The 25,889-nt window shown below is 38.1% G+C and overlaps 1 protein-coding gene across 1 annotated transcript in view; it reads left to right on the top strand.

Annotated features, from left to right (window-relative positions):
* The window catches only part of LOC134661820 (uncharacterized), a 78,068-nt gene that overhangs the window by 48,361 nt on the left and 3,818 nt on the right, over window positions 1-25,889 (top strand). Inside the window, exons 9-13 of the mRNA XM_063518014.1 lie at window positions 14,252-14,388; window positions 15,827-15,875; window positions 19,714-19,851; window positions 23,361-23,513; window positions 25,405-25,577. Of these exons, the coding sequence (XP_063374084.1) occupies window positions 14,252-14,388; window positions 15,827-15,875; window positions 19,714-19,851; window positions 23,361-23,513; window positions 25,405-25,577 (650 nt within the window). The remainder of the gene's footprint in view (window positions 1-14,251; window positions 14,389-15,826; window positions 15,876-19,713; window positions 19,852-23,360; window positions 23,514-25,404; window positions 25,578-25,889) is intronic.

Genomic DNA, 25,889 nt, shown 5'->3' on the forward strand with positions numbered 1-25,889 from the left:
AAAAAAAACCGGCCAAGTGCGAGTCGGACTCGCGCACGGAGGGTTCCGCACCATCAACAAAAAATAGAGCAAAACAAGCAAAAATAAACATGCAAAAAAACGGTCACCCATCCAAGTACTGACCCTGCCCGACGTTGCTTAACTTCGGTCAAAAATCACGTTTGTTGTATGGGAGCCCCACTTAAATCTTTATTTTATTCTGTTTTTAGTATTTGTTGTTATAGCGGCAACAGAAATACATCATCTGTGAAAATTTCAACTGTCTAGCTATCACGGTTCGTGAGATACAGCCTGGTGACAGACGGACGGACGGACGGACGGACGGACAGACGGACGGACAGCGGAGTCTTAGTAATAGGGTCCCGTTTTTACCCTTTGGGTACGGAACCCTAAAAACACGTATTAAGGCAAGGGATGACAACATCGAATAATCTATAGACATTTTACATTCGTAATAAGTTTCTCTATTTAATATGAAAAATGAATTCAATAACTTTTAATTCATAGTTGCTAAACTAGGTAAGCCTACTTTAAAATGAGGTTAAATTTCAGTTCACTTCTGAACTTAGTTAATAATAATTGTAATAAAACTAGTACAGTGAAGCAGCATTTGTTTGGTAATTTGATAGGTTTTTCTTGTGAACTTCAGTAACGTGATAAACTTTCTTACGGCCTCGCCAATGAAATTGCCAGATGAGATTTCAGATTAGATCTAAGTATTGCTGGATCCCATTACAAATCAATAATATATTTGGATGAAACTGAATAGAGATAGCGTTCTCTATTAATTAAATAGATGTCACTAAATATATGTATAAAGATTTGGGAAACAAAACAACCATTGCCGAAACGCAGTTTTAATATTACGAATGTTACTTATGCTCGGGTTCTTCATAAAATTGCAATGTGATCACGTTGATCGGGGGAGCTACAACTCGAGAATTCAAGGTGACCCCACGTGCGCATGCGGCTCACACAAAAGTCGACCCTCTTCCGCCGCACTTCCCTGTCTGCCACATTACGCACTCCCCAAATAATCGCTGACCTTGAATCTCGAAACCGAACCAGCTGGGAGAAGGGCTACGGGTTAGGCGTGGCCTTCGGATGGTTTAAACGTTACGTAACCCGCGCCCCGCGATCGCCCTTTCTTGATACACGCCACTTCATATATTCCTATAAAAAGAAATTAACATGCCTGCCTATTTTTTATACGGTTTTTACAGTAATATCAATCACACTTCATTTATTGTGAATCTATTGTGTGCCACTGCTGCGATGCTATTTTCTATAATAAAAAGGATTCAATTGCCATTTTCATGTGATAGTAAATATATTTAAATATTAAAAAAACATATTATATTTTATAATATTCATCTCAGTAACTCGAATTTGTATTATCTCTCGAATTAGCCTTTTACGAAAATACTTCAAAATTGCTTGATGCTTTATTATGATTATGATATTGTGAACCATCAACATTTTCATTTAGTATCTAGTTTCCATCACATCATTGTTTGTTACTGGTGTTTTGTGACCCTAAAAAATTGACATAAGAACTTTATTTTCTTTACTATTTAGTGTTGTTTAGGGTTTGCAAGATCCGTCAATTTTTCGGATCCGGATATTTCGGATATTAAAATTTGACGGATCCGGATATACGGATAATTCGGATAATACGGATCTGTGTAAAGAAAGGTGACGAAATTTACAACTTACATACAACGAACAGCTAGTAAAATGTAAAATGTTCATATTTTAGTTAATTACAATAATTATTATTATCTCAAAACAATATACATAAGTATAATAAGATATTCAGTGTAGTCTTAATTAGGTATTCCTATTAATAATATTAATGCACTTTTCTTTTAGAAGGCCGTAGTCGATTTGTAACCGAAAACGCCAAAAATGAAGTAATTAAAGCAAATTTATTTCTATATATCTGCTCAGAATTATTAATTCTAAAGGTGCCTAAAAACACCGCTTTAACTTCGGCGTTTTTTCTTAAATTTGCCATTATAAGCTCACAAAATAGAAAATGGAGAAGAAGTTACATTTACTTATGTACTTTTATTATTTTATACCGGTGTGGTGTGATATAATTATACTATTAAAAAACGTACTTACTTTACCTTGGTAAAATAGCTATACCTTCAGTCGTTAGATTGAGAAAAATGGCTTAGAAAAAGTATCTAACTCATTTATTCAGTCCCCATTACAACAATCTTCCATTATAGGTATATATAAAACTTATATAAATCCAGTTAATTACTGCAAAATAATGTAAAATTATTACAGAAGTTTCGCGAAATTAAGAAATTTGGGCTACAGCTTCTTAACAACGAGAAAAAAAATTCAATATTACTTACTCAGTTAGCAGCACATCAAGTACATACATGTTATTTATGTTAACAGAAGACTGGGAACCGACACGATAACACAAAAAAGTCACTGATAACAACACGCACAAGCACTAATGATGTTCCAGGTAGACGACCCAAAGGCGTCTGAGCGAAAACCTGATAACAATTACTTTAAAACATACAAATAATTACCCTTATTCCAGTCAGGAGGCATGCAGGTAGCTCGTTTTAATACTGTTACTGTTACTACTGTTTAGTTTAAGCTATATTTGTATTTATTTTATGACGTTATCGCGTACCAATAACGCGACCAATGCAATATTTAACGGATCCGTGAGGTCAGAAATATCCGGACCCTATAAGATGTTGGATCCGGATCTTAGATTTGACGGATATCCGGATATTTCGGATATCCGGATATCCGGATATTTCGGATATCCGGATATCCGGATCTCAAACCCTAGTGTTGTTGAATGCGACTGTACTATTCAATAAAATCCAAGCGTATACAATCGAGCATCCCGACATCGCGACCGCGACCTTGAAGCCGAAGAAGTTTCAATACCGACTGCGCCTGACGACATAGTCCAGTAACGAGGGGTCAATGTTCTTGAATTTTTAAGCTTGCGTTGCGGCGACAGCCCCGTTCGATTCTGGATTTGTGATGACACTCACAATTCACAACTTATTTAGGCTCGTGTCATTGTAAGCGATTTGTTTGATTAATTTTGACCTCTCATATCATTCGCCGATTAAAGTCGATCGTATCTGCTTTTGAGGCTTTAATAGTTAACTGGTTTTAGAGCAACTCCTTAATTAGATGTGCCAAGGATATTTATAGTTGAATACTGTGGACCAGCGATCTTGCGATTTTGACCTCCGTTAGAATCATTAGTATCGCACGATTGTTTTAAATCGTTACATTAAAACTTATCCTTAGAAACTACTAAAGATGTATGGGTGAATCTGGTACGACATTCCCTTATAGACTGAATGCACATTGAAGTTACAATGCATGGAATTACACATTTTCTGCACAAACATCATTCTCGGGAGTCTACTCCTCCGCTAGAGAAAGAAGATAGCACAGAAAGCTGGTATTCGAGTTTGAGCTCTCAAGACTCTCGCTCTAATATACAAAATGACAACCACACTAGATCCATCCCAATCAACGCAAGGGGCTCCTATGCTCAACGGAGTCTGCGGGGACCATCGGGAGCACCTTTCGAGTTCGCGTCCAGTCCTCGAGACAGATACCCTAATTTCGCTAGTTACTTTCGTGAAGTCATGGAATCTCGCACTTCAGGTCGAGTTGACTCGCACAACCATTACCACACTCACCATGGCGAATACTCGAGGCAGCGGAGCGACGGTGACAGGTGTCAAATCGGTGTGAACACTTATCAATGGCCTCGTCAAGACTACCGGCATTATGTTTCACCGCTATATAACGATGTCATGGACGACATACAGGAAAACGTGTACAGCAAATGTGAGCGTTACGGAGAAATCAGTAACACGAAACTGATCCACGCTTATAAAAATAAATTTGACAATAAAAGCTTTGCGCAAAAGCTGAGTGAAAGTGCGAGTGTTTCTAAAGAGCACCATCATGAACGACGAGGGTCGGGCTCTAGTGCTAGTGGCAATCGACACAAGCACCACTCCATACAAGAGCTAATCCGGACGTTCGGAAAAAGGGTTGGGCACTGGCGGCATGAGTCTGCAGGTGAGGGTCGGCGGGGCTCTTGCGCGGTTCCTTCTGGCACGAAGGATGCCTCGGCGGTCGACCCTGAAAAGTTTCGCTCCCGCTCCAAATCTCTTGATGCCGACCATTTACACCGAATCCTTAATAAACCAGTATTAGAAGATTGTGGCGCAACTTATGATATCTACGATACTATTTTGAGAGAAGGTACGTAACTAAATATTATCTATATATATAAATGCAAGTGTCCTGACTGACTGACTGACTGACTGATTCATCAACGCAGAGCCGAAACTACAAAAGCTAGAAAGTTGAAATTTGCACACTAGGTTGCATTTGTAAAGTGTACAAGAGATAAGAAGCGATTTTGAAAAATTCAACCCCTAAGGGGTTAAAAAGGGGATGAAAGGTTGTATGGGGTTCAAGTTTTAGTTTAACCTAGGAATTTGAAACTTTGTGAAAATGTATTATATTAAAAAACAAGAAAACTAATTTCAGCGTTTTCGAAAATTCATCCCCCAAGGTGGTGAAAAAGGGGTTGAAAGTTTGTATGGATATCAAATATTTTTGTGAATGTGGGACTTGAAACTTTGTATATGGGTATATTATTATAAGACAGGAAAGTAATTTCAGCGTTTTTGAAAATTCATCCCCTAACAGGGTTAAAAAGGGGTTGAAAGTTTCAATCCATTACAAATGCTTTGAAACTTTTTAGAAAGGCATAATAGCCGATTGCAAAAAAAAGGAATTGCGACGTTTTAGGAAATTCAACCCCTACGGGGGTAAAAAAGGGGATGAAACTTTGGATCTTTGTATAAAGCCATATTATTAGATCTCAAGAAAAGTTATTTCAGCGTTCTCAAAAATTCATCCCTTAAAAGGGTTAAAAAGGGGTTGAAAGATTGTATAGGGTTTACATTTTTTTTAAGCAACGGATTTGTAACTTCGTAAAAAGTTATTTAATTAAAAGAGAAGTTTTTAAAAATTCATCCCCTATAAGGGTCCAAAAGGGGTTGAAAGTCTGTATAGGGTTCAAATTTTATTTAAAGCTAGGAACTTGAAACTTCGTAAAAAGGAATTTTATTAAAAAACAAAAAACCCTATTCAGCGATTTTAAAAATTCATCCCCCGAGGATGTGAAAAAGGGGTTGAAAGTTTGTATGGAGATCAAATATTTTTGAGAGTGCGGGACTTAAATCTTTGTATAAAGCCATATTATTAGAACACAAGAAAACTAATTTCAGCGTTTTTAACAATTCATCCCATAACAGGGTTAAAAAGGGGTAGAAAGATTGTATAGGTTATAATTTTATTTAAAGCTAGGAACTTGAAGCTTTGTAAAAAGGTAAAGGTAAAGAAAACTAATTTCAGAGTCTTTGATAATTCATCCCCCAAGGTGGTGAAGGGGGTCAAAAATTTGTATGGAACCCAAATATTTATTAGAGTGCGGGACTTGAATCGTTGTATAAAGGCATATTATTACAATACAAGAAAAGTAATTTCAGAGTTTTTAAAAATTCATCCCCTAAAAGTTTAAACAGGGGTTGAGAGTTGGTAGAGGGTTCAAATTTTATTTAAAGCTAGGAACTTCAAACTTCGTAAATAGGTAGTAAGGTAGTAGGTTTTATTAAATAGTGGACTTGAAAATCTTCTGGGGGTTGAGAGAGATTATATCGAGAACAATTTTATTCAGTTAGGGGCTTGAAACTTCGTAGCCAGGTTGTGAAAGACAAATCTCATGCGTTGTATAATAATTAACAAATGATTAACCGTCCCTACTGCTATCTTTTGCTGCATAATGTTCTAAACCAGCGGTCGGCAACCCACGGCCCGCGGGCCGCATGCAGCCCGTGAGCCTGTCACTTGCGGCCCGCGAGCCTCCCTGGCTATTTTGTATGTAATATTGACAAACGACAATGTCTGATAAAGTCATAAATATAATATTAACAAAGTGCGGCCCGCGTCAACTTCGTTAACTACTATGTGGCCCTTGGCTGCTAAAAGGTTGCCGACCGCTGTTCTAAACTAATGTAGAATGTATAACCACCAATATACAAATCCACGCGTACGAAGTCGCGGGCAACAGCTAGTACTGGATAAATCTTTCACAGTCCATAAATAAAACATAAGCTACTATAGGTAGTTTGCTAAAACGATTTTTTAGTTCTTTCTATTCGTTCGAAGTATAAAGGTAAGGTTTCTTGCTTTCTTCGACTGTAGTAGATATACGTATTTATCCGCACGAATGGAAAAATAATACATTTCATAAATTCGTATTTGATTAGACTTTTAATTTACTTTACGTCTAACGTATATGGCATAGTAGGTAAGTATATGAATACACTTGTGAACATCTGCATTTCCTTTGAAGTCCATTCGTTTAAAATATTACGCTGTTATCCAAATGAAATGCTGTTAGACATCACCACCAGGGTCTTTTTCGTGAAGTAACAATTTTTCGTTTATTTATAATACGGAAACGTTAGCGAAAACATTTTAAATAAAATAAAATTGAATGAATTCAGCTGTTGGGAAATGATTAAGTTTAGAGATATTGGATCTATTTATTTGTAAAGCGCAAAAAAGCGCCTTGCTACTTATTACTTGTAAACGTTTGTTTACACCTGTTATGCTCTCGAAGCTTGTCTATAAGCTGGGCGTTATAATGGATAAAATGATTTTTATTTTGCGCCACAGTTGTTTTCGTAATTCGGAAGTTTCTGGGGCACATTCGATAGCAGGTTTATAATTTGCAGGTTGGGAACCTTAAAAACTAAAGGTTGGGTTCCGTAAAAAAATTACTTATTTTTTTTTAATTTTTACTAATTTTTCAGATTTTTCCCTGTATGTTTAGTGTAGGACGATATCACTTACCAAATATCATATTTCTAGGTCAACGGAAAGTACCCTATAAATTTTGATTCCCCTGAGAGTGTCGAAATATACTTTTTCTCCAATATGCTCGGAAATGTTCACCTTATTGTAGCAAAAATAGTACCTACCGGAAGTACTTCTTTATTGACAAAATCTAATTTAAAAAAATAAAACTATCGCTGTCCTGTTCTAGCGGACGGGAAGTAAAAAAACACTACAGTAATAACTTATTACTGTAGTGTTTTTTACTTTTTTTAAATAAAAAACGCAAACAGCCAAGTATTATAGCCACGGGCCGCGTCTACACGACCCGCGATCAGCTATCATTTCAAGCTATAGGATAGAGTGAGATAGTAATATAAACGACCTTACATGTCTCGTTCTTACAAGACCATTGTGCTCGTGTATGATCGTGCGAATACTGCTTAATAAAATCAAAGATTATTTTTATATTTTTTTTAAGGATCTCATCCGTGTTCATAAAGCTTATATTGCACAATTATAGTTTCTATCTTTGTCTTACACCAGTACTAGAACCCGAAAGAAAAGGATGAGTATAGTTTTTTTTGTTCTTATTTACTGACAATTTGGTTTGACCAACTATATTTTCAATGAACGAATATTGAATGGTACTGAATGGCAGAATAAGTATGTGCCTTTAACTTTTAAAAATAAATTAAAGAGGGAAATTGTTTTTGACGTTTTTGATGTGAAGTTTCGATTTGAGTGATGCTCGATGCTTAAATAATTATTATTTTACTTTATTTCCTCGCATGATTTGGAGAAAAGCACTATATATGCCTCGGCAGGAATAGCAATTCGTGGATTCGTCTTCTTTGTCGGACTCCGCTACGCGTCGTCCGACAAAATCGAAACTCATCCACGAATTGCCCTTTCCCGGCCTCTGCAATAATGTACTATTATTATGAAGAATGCTTACCAACTTGTACTGTACATACCCGCTGTACCGATTTACATTTATGTATAGGTTCTTATTCTTATAATGACCCAGATAACCCTGAGGCCCTCTGCTTCTCTGTTTCTCTGTTCTATCTCTATACAGTTTTCTTTGATTAAAGTAATTAAGTATGGGGACAACTTTACTTAGCCGTTTTTTTTTGGTATTATATTTTTATTTCAAAATTACGCATGTGTTTAATTAGTGCTTTAATAAGGTACACATTTCGCCCTGGGAGCTCGACGTAAAGCATATATATGGTTTGGACGAAATTTACCCAATCCTCTCGAGTAACAATAACGACTGTGGACAAATACTACAAGAAAATTTGCGGTTTGCGAACAAGACAATAACACACGAAAAAAAATATTTTCGTTAAAAAATAGTTTTGGATCTGTGCATGGCGGCCTTTTAGAGAATATGGCATGTTACTTACGACAACTCTGACTTTGACATCTAATATAACTATCATGGAGCGTTTCTATCGACCCGCTCTAGCGATGGATCAACGCCGTGAATGTCCGTTAGGCTTTGGTTTTTAGCTTATTCTTCTAGCTGTCTCCGTCATTTCGCATGTATCAGAAATCGAAGGGATTCCAAAACGTCGGGTGAAAAATCGTTTATATGTAAAAAATTCACCACATTTATTCCACATTTGCTCAATTGAGCAGTCAAGAAGAGGACACTTAGATAACATGTTTTGGCAGCCAATTAACCTTTTGTTACTTTAAATCTAAAATGTTACCAAAGAGTCGGTGAAATAGTCTCAAATTCAGCTCGATAGGCTTGCCCGGATTATATTTGCTATACGGTATTAAAGGCATCATAAAGTCCCTAAAATAAAATAAAAAATGTCAAACCTTCTTAAATCAGATATGGCTTAAAAATACCCTCAGATCATACTCTAACAACATAGTAATACAAAATAATTTAAATAATACACATGCCAATAGTTAGACCAGGTTTTATCTGTCCCTATACTTAACGATACGGTCTTAAATTAAAGTCGGAAGATTTTTATGTAATATTGATGGTTGGCCCCACTAATAATGTATGTAGTAGACATGGGCCGAATATTCGGTATTAAGCTTTTTCGGCCATTTTTCCAATGTTCGTATTCGGATTCGATATTATTCGGAAAACATTTCTTAATGTTTGTTTTGTTGCAACACTGTATAAAGTAAGCTTCTTTAGATCTTTTCAATCCTCTATCAGGTTATGTTTTCCCGTTGTCGTTAAAAACATGATGAGACATGTTGAATCCATGTTTGATTGACAAGATGTTTGATTGTTGGGAAAGTTTGTAAAATTCGTTTTATTTGACGAATAACTATCGAGATCAATGAAGACGATATCGTTTAATATTATTTAATTATTTATCCTCGTTACAGGTTGCAACATGAATATTAATCTACAAAAAATATATTTAGCATTTCAATTGTCGAATATTATATCTTCATGGACAAAGCATCCTTCCTTCTCTATCTTATTGATAAAGAATTAGGAAGCCCAGGGGGCCTTTCGCGAAAACCGATTTTTGCAAATTGCGGGGATCTTTCTCTTTTACTCTCACTAAGACGTAATTAGAGTGACAGAGAAAAATGCCCGCAATTGACGAACTTCGATTTTTGCGGTTATAGCCCAGATAATAACGGCAATATTTTATTTATCACGTCACGCCGCTCTTATCGAGCTTATCACGTCACGTGATTTGACTATTCCGGTGCCATTGATTAACGCTATATTAGAATGTGGTATGAGTTTATAATGTAAGTATTACAATCTAAAAAAGATTGATTGGCCCTATCAATATCTTGATTGCATCCTAGATACAAATAAATAACATCAAATGAGGTAATTCTGATTGCTCTTAATTGTTATGTAACTGAGCCAATTAAGACCTTATTCAATATTTACATGAAAAATAATTATGCTACGAGTAATTAACATACTTATCTGTTTTAATGAATTTTTTAATGACTGAATCAACCTAGGTTACATAAATATGCCAACAAGTTGCTTATAGATGCAAAGTATACAATTGTTAGGATTAATAAGTAATAACAATACCTACTTTATTATTTCAATCACAGATACACTTATTGCTTTAAGTAATCAGCTTACTTTGATTTATATAATAATATAATCGTAGGTAATTGTTCTAATTAACGTCAACCAAAGATATATGTAACTCCGTATAAGATAAATAAAGTTTAAAGGAAAAAGCGTGCCTCGGAAAAAAAAAGCGGCCAAGTGCGAGTCGGACTCGCCCATGAAGGGTTCCGTATTTAGGCGATTTATGACGTATAAAAAAAAACTACTTACTAGATCTCGTTCAAACCAATTTTCCGTGGAAGTTTACATGGTAATGTACATCATATATTTTTTTTAGTTTTATCATTCTCTTATTTTAGAAGTTACAGGGGGGGGGGACACATTTTACCACTTTGGAAGTGTCTCTCGCGCAAACTATTCAGTTTAGAAAAAAATGATATTAGAAACCTCAATATCATTTTTGAAGACCTATCCATAGATACCCCACACGTATAGGTTAAAAATTTTGAGTTTCAGTTCTAAGTATAGGGTACCCCAAAAATTAATTGTTTTTTTTTTCTATATTTGTGTGAAAATCTTAATGCGGTTCACAGAATACATCTACTTACCAAGTTTCAACAGTATAGTTCTTATAGTTTCGGAGAAAAGTGTGACTGAGAAACTGTGACATACACGGACAGACGGACAGACAGACAGACAGACATGACGAATCTATAAGGGTTCCGTTTTTTGCCATTTGGCTACGGAACCCTAAAAAGTCATTCTCGAATAGATGGCGCCACACCTTTGGCCTATACTCGGCTAGATGGCGTTGACGACACCGTTTGATATTTAACAATTTTAACACATATCAGTCAAATAACATGGGTCAAAGTCGTACGGCGTTCTAAAAAAAATAAAAAAGCATTTGTCCATGTATACATTTTTTGATATTTTCATTTTTAGTTTTAATCGTGTGTCGATAGATGGCAGTAAATTTACTGTGACTACAAAATTTACTGTGATTACGATGTCGATAACCCTCTATACTATCTGATTATCTTTGCGTCAACTTCTTCAACATTTATTCAGCAAATAGGCCACAAGGGCACTTTTACACGTCAACATTGAATTTACATACAAGCAAAATAATTTTTACATCAACAATTATTAAATACAACTACAACTACCAAATCAAACTAACGTAATACAATTACTTAGAGATGTATAAGGTCTCTTAATGTCGAATTACATAAAAAAACTATAATAATAATATTAAAATAAAAACAAAACAGATACATGGAACAAAATCTAAACGTATTTAGAGGTGTAAATGTCTCTAAGTGTCAGAACTAAAAAATAACATAGTTTATCAAATTATCCTTAGAGATGTATAGGGTCTCCAAGAGTCACAATCCTGTATGATTAACACATTACGAGAAAAAAAAAAAACAATACGAGAACCGAATGAGGCGTCTCACTGCAATTAAATTAAAAAATAGAGTTACTAAATATATTCGTGTTAGCTTAAACAGACCCGTCTCCACAAACAGCACCCGTTCACGAGTACGACGCGTATCTCAGCCATCGCCTCCATCAACCTTCATTCGGGAAAGTGGCGACCCGATCAACGACGCCACCGTAAGCAAAGACTTTTAAGCGAGCATGACATGTTCAAGCTACCGGCCTATATTAATATTAAAATAGTGATAACACTTAGCTGTGAGACACAGCATTTTGTGCTCGTATGTTACATAAAAGACGGTATAGCTTCACATAATTACTAGCCTAAATTGACTTAGAGATGTAAAGGTCTCTAAGTGTCCGAATCATTAAAAATATAAGTATGTACAATAAAATAAAAATAATAAAATGAATAAATACTTAGGGATGTAAAGGTCTCCAAGTGTCAGAATCATTAAAAGTCAACTAAAAGAAAACTGCACTTAGTTGATGGTCTTTATTTTATAGAGTGTACGCTTAGGCTAGGAGGTAGTAAGTAGATTAGTATTATTTATCAGTGATAAGCAGTTTAATCTTTACCTGAAAATATAATCAAGCCCGCAACGTAGAAAGAGGCCATTCTCACAACAACAAGTACAGCCTTGAGTCTTGAGTCGAGGAACGATACATAACTATAGAGCTGACATACGCGTGCACCCGTGAGGCATACGCGGATTATGTCATTAACGCGGGGATAGCATAACTTAAAAATTACCCCAATATTTCATATCACCATTAAATTAGATCGATTTATGTTATTTCCTTATAGTAGGTATCATACTTACCATAGAAGGCAATCAACTATTTAAAAAAAAGACATATATTTAAAAACATTTATTTTACTTAGTTAACCAATAATAGACGAAATTATGTAGGTATTCGAGTTACGAAGTTAAATATCTAAACTAGGTAGGTAGGTAGATTACTAGATTAGCTATGCAAGATAAGTTCCTGTTTACTGCTATGTAGGTATATTAAAAATTGAACATGAGTGTATTAATGGCGTGAGCGACTGTTACAAAAAATCTTTGCAAAGCTTTAATGTTAACTGTGGGAACCTCCAGCTCAACAGCTCAGGGAGGAGGGAGAATACAAAATACTTACCTCAGTTTTGGGTTAGTTCTGAGCATCGCGGTCTAGTAGTGGTCTAGTATCCTTCGAATAACAACAATGCAACTGACAGGCGTATGAGGCGTATTATGAATTAGATCTGGATTAGTTATGAATCAGATTTGTCAGTGTCAAAAGTGACGTTTTTGGTAGTACTTACCGTTTCTCGTGTTTTGACTGCAATAACAACTAGCAGTATATTTGGTGAATTAAGCTTCCATTTAAACAATCTTAAGGGGCCCACTGATTAACAGTCCGCAGGACGGAATCGGCCTGTCAGTTGTTCGGAACTGTCAAAATTTTGTTCTAACTGACAGGCCGATACTGTCCGGCGGACTGTTAATCAGTGGGTCCCTTTAGCGCTATCTTGGTTAGCCTGGAGTAAACGACTATCAATATCAAACCCATCTATAGTATTTTTCAAAGGTACCTATTTAATTTTAATGGAGCCCAAGGTTTAAAGAAGCGACAGCATTTCGCGAGGGTTTAAAAAGAAAATCATAAGTACTGTTTGTCGAAATATAACTTTCATATCTGGGAGAAAAACATGTAAAAACTCGAGAGATAAGACCTAGCTAGATCGATTTTTCGACCCCCAAAAACCACATATATATAGCAAATTTCACCGAAATCCGTAGAGTCGTTTCCGAGATCCCCGAAATATATAAATATATATATGTACAAGAATTGCTCGTTTAAAGTATAAGATATGAATAAAGTTGATGTTTGCACTTTCAGCGTTTTATTGCGTTCTAAAACAAACTAATAATGTCCAGGCCAGAATCCGACAAGGGCACACCAGTGTCAAGAGAGAGCTACAACGATACGCATATTACATTTACATTAGCACATAGTAATTACCGTATCTAAAAAAACTTCGTCAATATGAATTATCACCGGAGTTCCAATTCGTATAGATAATTATGTATGTAAATGGGTCATACAGAGTACCTAAGGTTCTTTTTTAGGATTGATTGTCCATATTATTATTAATCGTCCACTATTTCGGTAGATTTTTCAAAGCTAAATCTGAGACGGCTTGACTTGATTCTAAATTTTGTCAACAGTGAATAAATTTAGTTTCAACCCGGAGGTCACGGGTTCAAACCTCAGCTCGTACTTATGAGTTTTTGAAACGTAGGTATATATACGTTATTTTTTTCCAGCCCCACTTTATCTCAGCGATCTTGACATAGGTGTAGATACATCTACATATACAATTCGAGTTCTGGAGCGCAGTTTCGTGTTTCTGCGCGCTCCATCGCTCACTGGCAAACTTTGAGTTTGGACATTGGACTTAAAGCCTCAGTTAACGACCATGTTTGAGCGTCATAGGTTAGGATAGGCAGGATACACGTGTCGATGAATTTGCGCTTGAGACACCGGGGAAGGTCAGGTTCAAAGCGCCTTCATGGACCAGAAGCTCTTCCAGGCGTTTTCGATACGTCCATCGATTGCCGCGGATTGTCCGTTTCCGAAGGATGCTATCTGGCCCAAGTAAACGTACGTATTATATTGCCTGCCCTGCCCATCTAGTGTGACCCCCGGGAGGATTTGTTTCTGTATGACCCAAGACCATAACACTATTTAAAGAACCGTTAACTAAGGAACATGTTATTTTATTATTTAATACCCATCACTTGTGATTGCTAACTGAAGGTGTGACACATTGTACTTAAGTAATGAATTTCGTTGTAACAGGACATTTGCGACGCGCGGCATCGCAGGAGGCCGAGAAGCGAAGAGCGTCGCTCGGCAATGTAACCACTCGCCACCGCGCCTCGGACGCCTTCCTCGACCCGCACCACGCGGCTATACTGTTCCGAGACTCCAGAGGGGTGAGTCTTTACCTCCTTCTCCTACAGGACAACATTGGGACGTGTAGTATCGCAGGAGGCCGAAAAGCGAAGAGCGTCGCTCGGCAATGTAACCACTCGCCACCGCGCCACGGATGTCATTAACTTACACTTCGCGGGGTTATACCTACGATGTTCCATTCTTATTAGTAGATTGCTCAAATAAACGCTTTATATCTTGCTAACAGCCTCACAAAAGTCACGGCAGCCCGTCGTTTCGGTTTAAAAATTATAAGACATATTTTTTCTCATGAGGTTATCCTTCATCCATTCCATTTTCATTCAGTTTTCCTGGTCGTATTTTGAAACAATTCCCTCTTGGTTAGGATTTGCTAATGCTATCAAGAAACTGAAAGCGGGTGACATTATAGTACAAATAACCAACTTTTATAGATAATGACATTTCATAAATACCTAAGTTTCGTTTCGTATCCATCGAACCCACTTCCGAATTGAAAGTCGTCTCAACCGCTCGACTCCCGCCGACTAAGTGAATCACCACTTGACCCTGTTGAAAGGTGTCAAATTGTTTAGGCACTTAGGCACAGCACTAGGTATATCCATTACTATCTGTGTAACACCGCGTCAGGTTCACACCGGTTTCAATTGTGATTCGTTTGTACTAAACCCTGAATACCTGACCATTCCTAATTGGGTTGAATTGCATATATTTAATGCAATGTGTGGAATAATGTACATAAAACTACACTAATTAATAAAAAAAGCGTTGATAAACAACGAACGGGGACGACAAAAACGTATATTTGTGTGATTAGTCAACACGTTAATGTGGGATTTTACCCCCAAGGAGCATCACAGTTTAAGTGATGTCCCGTTTCACGAAATTATGATTTTGTAATATGTACTATCATCCGACCATAACATGATCAAACTCTTAATAAATTGTAAAATCAGAATCGGCTTCACGATTACACCAAGTTCACTGAAATACAAACACCACAGTCCGCCAAGGCATAAATCACCACCTGAAATTGACTAGCTCACTACAACTTTTAAAGACCAGAAACTAATAAATTATTATAATATTTAAAAGATCACAAGACTAAACTGTAATTAAACTAACATTTATAATGATCGTGAAACCCAGGGCTATGGGCCAGGGTTATATGTTGCTATTGTTATAAAACATATATCAATGTTATATTATGCATAATGCCAAACATGATGCCTTATTTAAATGATGTTGTAAATTTGGGTACATAATTCTCTATGTTTAGGTAGGATGTGATCTAATGTTTGGTATGTAAGTTTATAGTTACGAATCTCTCCGTACGGTTCTAAAACAACAGAACAACATGACATGACTACATACAAACTACAAATCAAGCCGAGTAGCTATACCTTAATTCTGGGCGCGTTGATATTTATTTGCTTAACAAGAACACTTTTTTTGTTACAGTTACCAGTCGCAGATCCGTTTTTGGAAAAAGTCAGTCTATCAGACTTAGGTAAGTACTTATTCGCAATCAGGGCGTCCGCAGCTGTCCGTTTGCACGGAACGGGTGAACGGTTCAATGAAAAATTGTAAATTAAGGAGACTAAACACGACAGCAGCTCACAAAAATTTTGTACATTGAGCCACCTGTTCCTATCTCTGCCGCACGCGCATAATTATATTGCTGTCCCATTCGCAAAGTGTCATTAGCGGGATAGCACTATAATTACGCGATAGGAACAGGCGGATCAGTGTACGAAATTTTACGTGTTTAGTGTCCTTACTTTATGGGCACCGCTTAGGGTTGCCAGATCGAAAGGCGCTATTATAGGGACAAAATATAAATTTTTCGGGATTATGGGACTTAAGTCGGGAAAAAAATCACTCAAATTAAAGTAATTGTATTAAAAACAACGATATTTTACATTGTTAGCACTACGTCAGCTGCTCTGACCAATCTCGCCAAGTCGCCACGCGCGCGCTAACGGGACGGAACTTGAAATTATTGTTTTATAACGTGAAGTTGTTTTTCGGGACAATTTCCACTTTGTCGGGAATCGGGAACACATGTTAAAAATCGGGAGAATCCCGCCAAATCCCGACCATCTGGCAACCCTGGCACCGCTGACTGGCGCGGACGCGTGTCATATTTTACCGACAATGGCATGGAACCCGCGTGCGCGCGTCCGCTCCTTGCGCCCACGCCAGCTACCGGACGCCCTGTTTTATGTCATGACAATGAGGGAGGAATGAAATACATGCTTCTCAATGAATAGATGGTCTCTAAATGTTAGTGAGCTGATGATTAGCCCGAGGAAATATATAAATGAATAAATATAGAATATTGTTGAAGCGGCTAAAAAGTGCGCTGAGCATCTCTCAGGGGAGCCCCTCGAAGATACGAGTTTATCTATTGCGCTTTCGGCCGAGTCTACTACTGCGAGGAAATTTATTAACTAAACAATCTTGCAGTCGCTTTTATTTCTGTAGGCATAAGTAAACATGATGAACACTATTTTTACTTGAATTATTCGTGTTTACAACTATACTATTGATTGTATTTTCTCAACAAATTACAAAACCATTGATATATCTCCCTATGGAAATGACTTACCGACCTACCTACCTACGGCGTGGGGGGTGTCTAAGCACACTCCTAATAGTTGCCTAAGTGTCTTGCGATTTCCTCCGCCTGTCGTAAGGCTAAATTATTACTTATTTTGGTGAATATATTAATTAGTTGCACCACATGTAACGTGTCACCGGCGTAGTAAAATCAAGCGACGCGTGAGGGTCGTACACCGTACACCGCAGGCGTACACCTTGGTGCGGCGGCGTGGCGGTGGCGAGGCAGTGACGGTGCGGTGGCAGCGCCAGCGGTGTCAAGTTCGTCGCGCGTCTCCCGGCACCCGCGGCATGGCGCGCCTCTGTGCTTATAATTAGCAGTGAGCCGTGGGAGGCGCGGCGGGCCGCACCGGGCGATGCGCGGCCCCGTGCATGCTGCGTCTACACTACTTCTCGGACAACCCCGCTCTCGCCGCCGGCGACGGCGAAGAGTCCGTCTACTCTATCGATCTCATCAAGGAGTTCGAAGAAGTCAGCCGCGCGTGGAAGGCGTTCCTAGCCGATTGGCTTCTGAAAGGTGCCGGCTTGTTTATGGCGCCCACGCCGCACGTCTAGTGTTGCTCCGCTCGATTTTGACGTATTTCCCTCGTTTGTATCTTGTTGTGATGAAATTTTTAGTTTGCGTCTTATGCTTCTTTTTGTAGCTAATTGTAACTTTTTCTGTACTAAAATAATATGAGATAGTATCTACCCACTTGCCTACATTTAAATGTTGATGTCCCACTATATGCTAAATGCAGCAACGACGATTTGAGTGCGTTTGTGCGGTTATGTTTTGTTTGACATCACGGCGCGGCGCGTCCGCGCTCAAGGCAAGAAACTCGCCGTGTCCAATGGCCTATATGTATTTAGATCATGTGCGTCATTCGTAAAATGTTCCAGTGTATAAACGAATATCGGTTGACCTGTAAAAAAATAGAAAAACGTTTATAACTTATTATGGTTATTACACTATATATAGCACTCTATCTTTTGGCAACGTCATTGATTGACCACTTGTGTATATCACTTTCTTAATTTATTGATTACCAACATTCTCAAATCACTCCTATTTGGCTTAATGCCTATAAAAACATGAATACATCGAAAATAAATCCTAGCTAGCTGGAGTTATGGCCCCGTTTCACTAACCTTTGCATTACCTATAACTCACACTGGAATCGTTTGACGTCTTTAAAAATGCCATTAGAATCTAGTTTATGATTCTAGATAGCGCTGGTACCCTAGCGGTAAGAGCGTGCAACTTTCAATCTGGAGGTCGCGGGTTCTAACCCCGGCTCGTACCAATGAGTTTTCGGAAGAACAAGAATTTATGTACGAAATATCTTTTGTTATTTACCAGTCGCTTTTCGGTGAAGGAAAACATCGTGAGGAAACCGGACTAATTCCAACAAGGCCTAGTTTGCCTCTGAGTTGGAAGGTTAGATGGCAGGCGCTTTCGTAAAAACTAGTGCCTACGCGCCAATTCTCGGGATTAGTTGCCTTATGAGTATAGGTAAATGAACCTGTTTTAATAGGGTAGGTACCTATATATCTTCAGTATGTAAACTAACGATAGAATTCTGTCTAAAAACTGGTGGGTAACTGGAGTTAGTCCGGTGGCCGACTGCATGAAATCCTACCTGATAAAAATTTAAATTACCTACTCCCTACTCTGTAGGGGACAGGGGTAGCTGACTTTTAGTAGCTTCAACTGCTCTTATTCGCGCAAATGGCAAAAAGTGGTACAAAAATTCATCAAAAAAATCTCATAAGGCAGTAAAAAAAAAGAAGTCGCCTAAATCCTATGTTGGCAGGTTCCTGTGTCCGACCAAATTTGTGGTACCACGTGTTAGCTACAATTTACTTCATCGAAGAATATAATTACAACAAAAAACGGATTATTGTAGCTAAATTAAACCCGTTGACGTATGTCTTGGTCGGCCTCACCTTAGCGTGGCAGTTTTTACAGTCTGGCCATCTTTTTTATATAAATTTGGTCGGACTGCAAAAAACTGCCAGAAGGGCAGTCGAACTCTCGGCTATCGAATGCAGGATAGGGTTGGGGCTGGCCCGCACCAGGCCCACCAAGGATGTACATCGTTTGCGCATAGTCGTATAGAAGCAATCTATTTATGCGCGTTTCAGCAATAATCCCTGATGCGCTACAGATACAACCATACTCGTAGTACAGTCAGCATCAATCAAAAGTAGCTGCCATTTTGGAATACTTATCCAAATATAAATATATCTCTACAATTCGCGTTGAAAAGTATCTGTCACAATCTATTGTTCTACCTCTCTTTGTTGTTGTATCTCTCTTTGTTAAATTACTAGAGATCTGCTGCCTTTGGTGTTATCTGTAGGTACGAGTACCAAAAGTATACATACATAGTATTTAATATCGATTGTAAATTATTGTGTCGATGTTCCTGTCACGTTTTACGATCGAATGGATTCATAAATGTCCCATATAAGTATTCTTGAATAGATGAGTTTTTTCCTTGTCAAGCTATACATATGCAATCAAATAATATAATCCCCAAGGTTTACTTATAGGTGCGTCCATATTTGGCGACTGCGCCGCGGTAGCATCGTTAACTGCTCCGTGCATATGGTAGTACTTACCTAAGTAGGTACTATGTGAAGGGAGCGTGTAGTCGAGTGAACAGGGTGCGATTTAGCCAGATCTGGACGCACTTTATCAATAAAGATATTCACTAAACTATCTATATTGTGATTTTCAGAAGAGGACGAGTCTCAGATCTTCGTGAAGTTCTTCAAGTTTCATAAATGCTACGACCTCATCCCCACATCCGCCAAGCTCGTGGTTTTCGACACTCAGTTGCTTGTCAAAAAGGCATTCTTTGCGCTCGTCTACAACGGTATGTGTGCGCACGATCATTATTAAGTAAATATTTACGCATCTACAGTCAGCAGAAGAACTATTCTGAATAATCTGTATATTTATTTATTATTTTGGTTGTGCAGAATTTTTTTAACACTAAACGCTTGTAAATTTTTACTGACAACTGTACTTATCGTAGAGTAACATCATTTGCCTCCTTAATTTCGGTAACTGTGTTGTATGTATTCTGCATGTCAGGATGATTAAGTCTTCTGTTGACACGTGTCTAATATGTTCGATGTTCAGTCCTTAAATACCTACGTATAGTTTTAGTAGCACGTATTTCAATGTTATCCCGTTATTCCCGTAAGTAGTCCCATATTTCACAGTTACAATTAAAACTATAGAGATGAAAAGCGTCTGATATAAGAGCATGTTACACTGTTTCGAACTACGCTGGAATAATGATTGCCTATTAATGATAAATTACCTACTCTTTGAATTGACCTACCGCTCACCAGTTAAACTGCAATTCGGCGAAAGTAATTATGTTAGTATTAGTACGTAATGCATACTGAAACGGCTCAATATTGAAATTGAAATTGAAATCTTTATTGTCATATTGCGAGTAATTATAATTTATTTTAGGTGTTAACCAAACATTCGTTACCAGACCAAACGGGTAAAAAAATTGAGTTTTCCTATATATGAATTAGGAAATAATATTGAACTATTTAACTATTATTAAGCTTTACCTCAGAGTAGTGAATCCTAGGTCACCGAGTCAAAGTGGTGGTAGGGAAAATTATTGTATCTTGGCAAAGACAAATAATAAAATAATCTTCATACAATAGTTTTAAATTCCATTACAATTATCTTACTTAGTGCATCTCTTAATAACTACATGAGTACCTACCAATAAATGATCCGCTATGGTCTTCATCAGCTGTTCCACTACATCAAACGTTACTTTTTTTTTGTATGTAAATGCTTGATTTGATGATGAAAATCTAAAAATTGAAAATCACTACATGTATGCCTATAACATTAGAATAGCTCCCTGGATTTCTCACGGATTCACGACAATAATGGGATCAATCTGTTTGTATAATTATATATTCAAACAAAATAAATATATAAATCGGTTGAGAACCTACGGAGTTCCGGGGTAACAAACATTACAAATAATTATAATAACATACATACGAACTGAAAACCTTGTTCTTTTAGAATTTTGATGTCGGTTAAAAAATACGTTAAGTTTATGTATTTTTAGACGCGGTTCTCTACCTACGTAGTGAATCGTGTCTCTGTGTAGGTACGTACCTATATTTATTGATGACTGCATCCTTTAACGCTTTATTAACCATCATCTCGAATATTCTTCCTTGCGCGTGTAAAGACTCTTCTATCTTGTACCTATAGGTACACTAACTACAAGACAGACAGCAGTTTTTATCGTACGTCCTTGAAAAGTCTAATAAAACAATTAGCAACAATTCATGGCCTATAAAAAAAGTGTAAAGAAACCCCTATACCTAACTACCAACTCCATTAATTATTTGCGCTGAATAAACTTGCATGCCATTAACTTTGTCACATACGCCTACGCATTTTATAATGCAGGCACGAGGCACTTCGTGTCTGAAGAAAATATTTCTTTACAAAATGTCTTGCTTACATGAAGGTATCTATTAAGTAAATAATTAATATAACTCTAACACTACTACGGGTATTATTCGTACCGGTCCCCCTAGACTGAGACATACATACGTTATTTATCAAAATCGGTTTCAATAGATTCAATTTCACAGTAGAACACACGTGCTAAGAATACAAACTTACAGGAATAAACAAATATTATAGGACAATTTTACACATATCGACCTAGTCTCACAGTAAGCTCAATAAGGTTTGTGTTGTGGGTACTAGACTAGACTAATATAATTATAGATATAGTTACATAAATAGGTACTTATATACATAGAAAACATCCACGACTCGGGAACAACTGTTTGTGATAAACACACAAATAAATGCCCTATACACAATTTAACGATGTAAGTATAACATGTCATGCTAAAAATGCGTGGCTACATACTCGTACAGTACCTATTCGTAGGTATTAGGCCCCGGGCACAGAATAAGTAATAGTATTATCATACAGAACGGACACGCACCGCCCCGCCCCGACTCGGATTACCTCGCCCCGCGACTGGCCGCGACATGAATGTGTGCGTAAGTCGCTCTACTGAGAGCATGCCAGAAGTCCGTCAGATACACAATGACGCGTGTACAGACGTGCCGCGCACACATATAAACGCAAATCATTTTAGATGTATGGCGTGTCTGCCCTGTGCTCCGGGCAGGATGCGCTGCTTGCGTCCAGTCCGTGGCCTTACAAACTCTATGAGAAATGTTTGACATAGGTAATTGAATCATACTCAATATGCTTTGCGAATCCTCCCGGAGACACATACCACTTTTATAGACCCGGTATTTGTTTATATCGGTTTGACTACAAGCGTGTATATTTAAGTAAGAGCTGGGTGCACAAAGTATAATATCATATTTTTTTAAATTGTATAAGCCTGCTGCTACTGCGAATGTGATTCGGCGATTCCGCGCTAGTTTACCTGTTCGATTGGCAAGTGAGTGTCACTGCAATCAGTATTATATTACAATTATCACCATTTAAGTAGGTATATTAGATAGGAATCGGCCCAAGGTCGAAGCATTTGCGTAAATGCAAAGCGAATGGTTGCGAAACCCATAACAGTTATGTAATTGTTGTTCTTTTATGTTGATACAGTTGTTGAGCCTCCACGGACTGCGAACCTCCATAAGAAACAATACGTATTAACTTGGATAAAGGTGTTTATCGTTCCACGTCAGCTGTTTTATACGTTGATACTTCTCATAGCATAATATATGCACGTCTTAAAATGAGGTTCTGTTCTGATATTAAGAACTGTATACTATCAACGTGCCTATATCGGTAGGCATAAGAATATTTTAAGTACTAAATACATTCTCCACTTTTCCAAATTGCCTTCGTATTGTTTCTTACTGAGGTGGTATGTCTTAACGTTATTTTGTGTCGGCTTTGTATACGAGTATACATTACTTAGCAGAATAAAATTAAAGTGGAGATTGTAAAGACGTATGCTTTAAACCCGAGTTCCTGGTTCAGCTATGCGTTAGTCAGATTTCATTGATAAACCATATCTGTGGCAAATACACGTTATGCATACATGACACCTGGGTAAGCGGTTTCAGAATCCTATAGACGCTGGCTGGGATGTTGTTTGCTTACCTGTACCTACACTAGACGGGCTTAACTATGATAACTATGATCGATATCAAAATTCGTCACATCATGACTTGTGATAACACAATAATTAATCTTCGTACATTAACAATGCTACCTAAAATGATGTTTTTTAGTGTACCGCACCAACTTTTTATCTTCATACAATAATTGTTTAGTAGACGTATTGATATAAATTAGTGAGTAATTTGAATAAAACATTGTTTGTATTGTAGGCGTCCGCGCGGCGCCGCTGTGGGACTCGCAGAAGCAGAAATTCATCGGCATGCTGACCATCACAGACTTCATCAAAATCCTGCAGATGTACTACACCAGCCCCGACGTGGCCATGGAGGAGCTCGAGGAGCACCGCCTCGAGACCTGGAGACGTAAGCGCTTTCACATTTTACCATAAACTATTTTATTTAGCATGCTTACTTGTGCGGAGTTTAAGTTTTTACACTAATATCTGCAGCGACAGATAATACCCAACGTCCAGCAATTACAATCCCTATTGGCCCAGCACGTGACGGAACAGCTGCACAAGTGGCTTCGGTTGAATGGTCTGGCACCTGTCTGGCACTCAGCAACGTTAAAACGTGCTTCATGACCTTTAAATTAAATGGCTATACAAGCTAAACCAGGGTGTGTGCGGGCAGTACCCCTATACAGCCGCCAGTCTTGCACGCGCTTGCTTAGTTTCAAGCTTGACAGCGTGCTAACTATGCGAACTGTGCGGTAGGTTGCGGCGGGCGTGCTTCGCGCTACGGCGCCATGCTCTAACACGCGTATGCCATACACAGACAAGACATCCTCTAGACTGAGCATAGTAACGCTACCCCCTCTGCCACTATATACGGTAGTTTTACTCCATCTTCGAGTCAAAGTGTCAGAATCCCGTGCCGTGATTGGTCCGTGACTTTGAACGGACCAATCACGGCACGGGATTCGCTCACCTCTCCCCCCGCACCCCCGTCTTTTTGGCAGCATCGGTTTCATGAAATAATTGCTCTAAACTCAGTCTAGAGGATTCCTAGTCTATGATGCCATATGATAAGTCAAGAATAATTAATTCTACTGACAATATAATTATCATGCATCTAAAAGGTGTGGAATTGGACATTGGACGTGCGAAAGATACGGGTTACTGAGAGATGTTATTTTTCATCACACTGCCGCAAAAATGGAATGATTCATATTAAGTACGTCACTTATCTGCACTCGACCATAATTAGCCTATGCATAATATTTGTAGATGAAAAACATCGGCTAAAGTATCATTTTATGAAAGTCGTGTTTGTTTGTAATAACAGCAATATTATCCTGGTATGTGTCACTAAATCCCGCGCCACGCTCTGGGAAACGAATTCCACCTCGCTTTTAAACCTTGATACACAAAGTAGCTCGAGTGTATGATATGAGATCGCAGTATCTATATAGGGATAGTAAAACGATCCAGAATGCATCATTTTATATGTCTAGGGCTTGGAGGAGTATTGTTCCAAAAATTCATATTAAAGCAGCGAACGGAAATTTCAGTTACATTTTCACAATAAATAAGGGAAGATTTAACGTCCCGAAAGTACGAAGTTTCCGATTTTTAGGATGGATTCGTCATGTCTGTCTGTCCGTCCGTCCGTATGTCACAGCCACTTTTCTCCGAAACTATAAGAACTATACTGTTGAAACTTGGTAAGTAGATGTATTCTGTGAACCGCATTAAGATTTTCATACAAAAATAGAAAAAAAAAACAAAAAATTTTGGGGGTTCCCCATAGGAACCCCCAAACTCAAAAAAAAAAATTTTTCATCAAACCCATACGTGTGGTGTATCTATGGATAGGTCTTCAAAAATGATATTGAGGTTTCTAATATCATTTTTTTCTAAACTGAATAGTTTGCGGGAGAGACGCTTCCAAAGTGGTAAAATGTGTCCCCCCCCCCTGTAACTTCTAAAATAAGAGAATGATAAAACTAAAGAAAATATATGATGTACATTACTATCTCCGGCGTTTCTCTGCCGTTCGTGAGGGCGCACTGGGACCGATGACATTCCACCACGGCGCCCTATGATGTACATTACCATGCAAACTTCCACCGAAAATTGGTTTGAATACGTCATAAATCCCCTAAATACGGAACCCTTCATGGGCGAGTCCGACTCGCACTTGGTCGCTTTTTTTTTAACTGTCTCTAAATAAAAGAACAGCGAATAACTCCCTGCGGCCACATTTAGGTTCAAGTTCCCCAAATGATGTCACGTGAATTGTTTGTCTGCAGAGGTTCTAAAAGGCTCGTCTCTGGTGTCGATCGGGCCCGACTCGTCGCTGTACGACGCCATCCGCATCCTCATCTCCAACCGCATCCACAGGCTGCCGGTCATCGACCCCGAAACCGGAAACGTGCTCTATATCCTGACACATAAGAGGATATTGAGATTCCTGTTCCTTTACGTAAGTAACCTAGCTATACCGATACCTATACGACACAGCAGTGTCCGTAATAGTACAGTCGACTACAAAGAGATGTATCCACTTTTTCACCTTACTGCCTTGTAATAAGGTGAAAAAGTGGATACATCTCTTTGTAGTCGACCGTACATTACTGCAGACAGAAGGGCTTGCCGGGTGAGTAGGTATAGACGGCCGACCATAGGGTGGCCGGATAGTGATACGAAGCCGGTAAGACCTTTTCACGGCTAGGCATGTATAGTGCTTTTCTCAAACATGCAATGAAATAATAATTAAAATGGAGGAGGATGATGA

This window comes from Cydia amplana, chromosome Z, assembly GCF_948474715.1.
Source record: "Cydia amplana chromosome Z, ilCydAmpl1.1, whole genome shotgun sequence".
NCBI classification, from domain to species: Eukaryota; Metazoa; Arthropoda; class Insecta; order Lepidoptera; family Tortricidae; genus Cydia; species Cydia amplana.